The sequence below is a fragment of the Octopus bimaculoides genome, chromosome 4 (assembly GCF_001194135.2).
Source record: "Octopus bimaculoides isolate UCB-OBI-ISO-001 chromosome 4, ASM119413v2, whole genome shotgun sequence".
NCBI lineage: Eukaryota > Metazoa > Mollusca > Cephalopoda > Octopoda > Octopodidae > Octopus > Octopus bimaculoides.
Genome location: NC_068984.1, coordinates 95,849,136 through 95,855,493, shown reverse-complemented (window position 1 = coordinate 95,855,493; position 6,358 = coordinate 95,849,136). Strand labels below are relative to the sequence as shown.

General features: G+C 37.5%; 1 protein-coding gene across 1 annotated transcript in view; it reads right to left on the bottom strand.

Moving 5' to 3' along the window:
* Positions 1 to 4,194: 4,194 nt before the first annotated feature.
* Positions 4,195 to 6,358, bottom strand: part of LOC106870909 (60S ribosomal protein L19) — an 11,147-nt gene continuing 8,983 nt past the window's right edge. The window contains exon 5 of the mRNA XM_014917142.1: positions 4,195 to 4,358. Within this exon, the coding sequence (XP_014772628.1) occupies positions 4,235 to 4,358 (124 nt within the window). The 3' untranslated portion in view covers positions 4,195 to 4,234. The remainder of the gene's footprint in view (positions 4,359 to 6,358) is intronic.

The following is a 6,358-nucleotide window of genomic DNA, read 5'->3' as shown; positions in this document are numbered from 1 at the left end:
AGTTTATGGGGACGTAAACATATCAACACCCGCTGTCACACATACACACACAATCATATATATATATATATATATATATATATATATATATAGTTGTTGTTTTGTTGCTACCGTTATTATTGTGTTGTTCTTAGTGGTACCAATACTTCGTATATTGACCCTCCCTTCGCCTACATTTTCTCTATCCATCGCAAGCAATTCTCTGGCTACAATCAAAGTGACAGGAATATATATAGATATATGAAGAGCTTCTTTCAGTTTCCGTCTACTAAATCCAGTCGAATGACTTTGGCAGGCCTGGGGCTATAGAGCTGAAGCCGGAACCATGTGGTTGGAAAGCAAACTCCTTTCCACACACCCACACCTGCACCTAGGTAGTAGAACATTTAGGGACACCTGTATATAAATATATGGTAAAGTAGATGTTAATATACTTAATGAAGAGATAATTAATTTCAAACTAACAGAAATTTGGAATTAAAAATCATTACCAGAGTAACCAATTCTAATTTCAAGGGAAGAGACTTCAGTAAACTTTCCTTCTTATGAGTTCAGAGCCAGATGGGATACCACGAAGCATTCTGCTAACTTGAATATAGTTTAATCAAAACTAGTTCAATCTCAGTGGAAAATGGGTTTTAAAAGTTATTCTTCACTTTTTACCTAATTGCTGATAATCTTCAGCAAACACTTGTCATTGGCAGATATTTGTGCAATCGATGTTGTCTTCATATTTGCGTACATGAGAGTAGAGACGCAATGACCCAGTGGTTAGGGCAGCGAACTCGCGGTTTCGATTCCCAGACCGGGCGTTGTGAGTGTTTATTGAGTGAAAACTAAAAGCTCCATGAGCCTCTGGCAGGGGATGGTGGCAAACCCTGCTGTACTCTTTCACCACAACTTTCTCTTACTTCCTGTTTTTGTTGTACCTGTAATTCAAAGGGTCAGCCTTGTCACACTGTGTCACGCTGAATATCCTCGAGAACTACGTTATGGGTACACGTGTCTGTGGAGTGCTCAGCCACTTGCATGTTAATTTCACGAGCAGGGTGTTCCGTTGATCGGATCAACTGGAACCTTCGACGTCGTAAGCGACGGACTGCCAACAATAACAATATGCATACATACACACACATTTGTTTTAGTCATTAAACTGCGGCCATGCTAAAGTACCACCTTCAAAAATTTTAGTCGAACAAATTGGTCCCAGTACTTATTTTATTGGTCTATTTCGCTGAACTGCTACGTTATGGGGACACAAACACACCAGCACCAGTTGCCAAGGTATGATGTACAAACACAGACACGACGGACTTCTTTCAGTTTCTGTCCTCAAAATTAACTTATTTTGGTTGCAACGAGGATATAGAAGACACTTGCCCAGGGTTCCACAGTGGGACAACGTAGAGTCAAATATATATATATAACGAAAATCCTCCCACAACTATTTGAATGCAGAGGGACAACTATTATGAACTCCTGCGACATTAGTTTTCTGAGTTTCTTAGTGATTCATATTTCTAAACACCGATCTCAAAGACTCTTTTAAAGAATGTATTCTCCACACAACCAATAACGTTTATCGACAAGAGTGAAGAAATGGAAAGTTATCTCACCAGGGGAGATAACTTCGTTCCGAATTACCTTTCTTGCTTTAATTAAACTTCATTAGATTTATGCTTAAATATATTTAACATTTTGTTATGTAATAGGTGACTGAGATGAACTAAAGTGTGAATATTGTAAAATTTTGAAATTTTCTTCTGAAACCTAACTATTGCACACAGCTAAATTCAAATCATATTATTTTAAAACATTTTGAAATTAGCATATAAGAAATTAAATCAACTCAAAAAATGAATTACTAAGTTGATTTTGGTGGTACTTGAAATCAGAAACATTATTGGAAATTTTAAACAATGCAAACAACCAGAACAAATATCACCAGACACGTCTGGTACAATAACTCTACTAGACCAGTTCTGGAATTTTATCTATCCTAAAAAGATGCAATGTTGGTTTACCTCAAAAGTACTGGAATATCCACAATGCATTTTTAACTGATGAGAGAAGTTGTCCGATTGTACTCAAAAAGGAAGTAGACAATCAGACCTTCCTTCAACAGTAGAACTTTCTTTTTTTATTATCATCACTGCCTTAGCGAAGGCGGAGGTATTGTTTTTATTCGTGCTTGTTTGTTTGTCCATGGACAAGATATCTCAAAAACCGCTGGATGGATTCGGATAAAGCTTTCAGGGAGGCTTGGTCTCGTGACTGGCACGAACTTATTAGATTTTGGGATTGATCTGGTACCGGACAAGGATTCTGGATTATTTTTCCTGACTTTTTACTTAATTTTTGAGAGCGGTCAGTTAACTTTTAGTATTCTCGATTGTGAGAGCAGCCCAGTTTATTTCAGATATTCTCATTTTAAAAATCATCTCTGGCTAATCGTTGAGATAACATTGGTGCTGTCTTGACAGAGGTTTGCACTCTCTGAGTGCTCGTTATTATTATCCAAATGCCTACACACTTAACTTTCAAATAGAACTAGTCCATCTGAGTGTGGATATTTGTACTCAAAACCAAAACGAATTCTTCAGTGGTAACACTCCAACTATAGCTGAGACAAAAGCTGTAATAAATGGAAGCCTGAGAGTATGCGTGGAAGGATCTGTCTGAAAACAAAAACAGTCGCTAAAAGAGGCTGGATGTGACTGGCAACCATGCAACCAATGGAAAGCTACGAATCAAGGATACATTTCCATTGAACATTAACTGAAAAGAAACCAATCACCACCCAATGCAATATAGAACTACAATCGTCATCATCAACATCCGTTTTCCATGCTGGCATGGGTTAGACTGGAATTGGTAAGCCATGGAGCTGTACCAAGTTCCAGTCTGATTTTGGCTTGGTTTCTAAGGCTAGACGTTCATCCTAACGCCAACCATCCCAAAAGTGTAATGGGTGCCTTTCATGCCTCACTGGCACTGTCCACAACTAGTTTCACTTGGCCTGGTGGCTCTTTCCAAGCACAACAAACTGCCAAAGGTTTCAGTCATTTGTCATTGCCTCAGTGTTCTTCCTGGGTACACTACTTCCACAGGTTCTCTCCAGTTAGAGATCAGTACTTCATTACACAGCTGTCCTTGTCCATAGGACTATCAGTGCAGTCTTCTCTCTTGCACACCACATTTGATGCATCTTATGCCCAATTTTTATCTCAAGATGCTAACCTTGTCATACATGCACATCTAATGAAGCATAGTCGCTTCATTTCCTTCAAGATTTTGCATATCCTCTGCAGTCACAGCCCAGGTTTCACTGCTGTGTAGTATGGCTATTTAATACAGACCTCATACAATCAGCCTTTCACTCTTAAGGAGAGGCCCTTTGTTACCAAGGTAACTCGCTAAACTTTGCCCAGCCCCTCTCAGAGAATCCCCCTCCCGTTGACTTGTCCACCTAGATAACAGAAGCTATCTACTACTATAAAGTATTCATCTGGGCATTTGATGAAGTCTATTTTCTGTACATTCCAAATGTTTATTGTACCAATACATCTCCAACACACAAATACTTTCTCCAATAATCTGATATTGCTGCACCTCTTGTCCATAGCTTGCATCAGGTACACCCTATGGAGTTTCTACCTACACCTTTTCTACACATTGATCAGTACCATCTCCCTGATGGGATCTGTAATTTTTTCTACAAAGATTTTGGTCTTTGCTAAATTAACTCTAAGGACCTTTCATTCCAGACCTTGGTTCCACACCTGAAATTTCTTCTCTAGTGCTGGTAGTGATTTAACTATAAGGTCATCAGAATAGAGGAGCTCCCATGGGGCAACCCAACTTAAATTCCTGTTATTGTCTGGTGGACTATCATGAACAAAGAGAGGTTGAGGAACAATCTCTGGGGAACTACTCATACACTGAATTCATTAGCTTTACTTGTTGCCAACCCTTACCTTACTAACAGCTTCCCTGTACATGGCTTGTACAGTTCTCATCAACCATTCATCTATCCCAAGCTGCCACATTAACCACTAGATAAGGGATAGCAGCTGTATGTGGACAACAGTCCCATTCCATGATATTCCCTTCTAGTGGAGTCCAGTAAATATGACCAACTGTCAACATTCCATAGTACCTACTTATAATCGGATGAGTTAAAAACAAAATCAGTTTGGAAACAAAGAGTTTTAATTTTTTACATTGTATGTATTTATTTCTTCAAGGCATCTTCTTCACGATAAGCCTTAATCAAATCTGCCTTCTTCTGAGCAATACGCTCTTCACGGCGTTTACGTGCTTCTTTGACCTTTGTCCTGCGAGCTTCGGCTTGGTCACTGCAAGGAAACAGATATAAATTAGAATACATCAGACTAAAGAACATACAGAAAAACAGAACATAAGGAGAATGAATTAATCTGACAAGCAATTCTAAATTTGGACTTTTATCAGATTAATTAATAACTTTGTAGGAAAATAAGCAAAGAAGATGGTTTTGTTGCAGAGTTAAGAGGTTACAAATTCACATTTTCTCTATATCTCTTAGCTAGCAAATAAATCAAACCATTTTTTCCAGACTCACTACATTGGGAGGAAATTTTTCATAATATACAATATTTATATTCATCAGGATGTAAATGAGAACAACTGCCAAACTAGGTACTATCAATTAATACAGAAATAAATCACATACAATTGTTATATTGATACTGTAGTATTATTGATATCATAATCTTTTTGTTCCGATGATAAAACAGGGACTCATTTCTAATATACAAATTTGTCTGATCCAACTATCATCACCTCAAAACCAGCATTACACATCACAATTATTAAACCACTTTAGTTTTCAAAAATTTGTTACAATTTGGCAAATGTTCACCAAAAGAGAAAACTATACTATTCATGTCTATCTTTTAGAAATCCTAAAAACACCTCACAGGAATTTACAATATCTTATAAAGAAGCAACATAACATTTATGTAGAAGACTTACTTTTGCTTTCTAAAGTTTTATATGTATGTGTGCATGTGTAAATGTATGTGTGTGTATGTGTGTATGTGTGTGTATATATATATACACACACACACACATACATACAGGTTATCCCAAAAGTCACTTACAGGTTTCAATTTTTGATAACTTCCTTAACTCCACAAATAAATGCATGAAATTTTGATATGATATAAAGGACATAATGGAAATTAATATGCAGAAGTTAAATTTTGCAATTTTGCAACACCACTACATCACATATGAAAAATGACAACGCTGAAATGGCAGCCATTTTCAGCTTCACATGCCCGTACTCTTTCCAAAACTTGCACCATAACACCCCAAAGAGTTTCAGACCCCACTTCTCTGCTTTCTCTATATTGATGTTCTCCTTCAGTTGAACCAGGGTCTCCAGTTTGTTGACGTAAACCCTCTTTCAGGTATCCCTACAAGAAAAAATCCAGGCTGGCCAGTTGACATTGCCATAGCGGGAGATTATTCTCTCTCTAAAGCACAGCCATAGCAACTACATTGTTGCGATACGAGCAGTTGCCCCAGCTTGCTGGAACCATATGTGAGGTCTACTTTGAATAGCCGGATGCAAAATAGTTTCAACAAACCGGAGATCCTGGTGCAACTGAAGGAGAACATCAATAGAGAAATCAGATAAGTGGGGTCTGAAACTCTTGAGGGTGTTATGGCATAAGTTTTAGAAAGAGCATGGGCATGCGAAGCCAAAAATGGCTGTCATTTTTTATATATGTAGTGGTGTTGCAAAATTTGACTTGTACATGCTAATTTCCATTATGTCCTCAATATTGTGAAGTTAATGGAGTTATTAAAAGTTGAAACCCGTAATTGACTTCTAGCATACCCTGATGTATGTGTGTGTGTGTGTGTATATAAATAATATATCTGCGGATATATTCCTGGAATTAGCGCGCCAAAACGAAGACTTTTGAACTTTACCATTAAGCTGTAATTAGCAGAACCATATGCACGTGCACCCATGGTGGTGGGCAACTATGTATACGATTCTGATAATTGCTGCTACATTACAAATCAGGCTGATGAGGAATAGACAAATGGTAAGAATTTGTTAAATCCGAAACCTGGTTCCTGTTTAATAATGATTTTTTTAGGTGATTTTAAATGTCTTGCCCGCTCACGTTTTTGGTATGCTGCTATATTTCATGTTGAGAACTTTTTAGGTCTTAATAGACACAAAATGTGATCTATTTCTAGCGCATTAATTGTCCACGTTAGTGGTCGACGTTATTTTTAAAATGTACCTTAATCCCTTGAGATTGCAGATAATATTTCTGAATCTCTTTGATTCTTT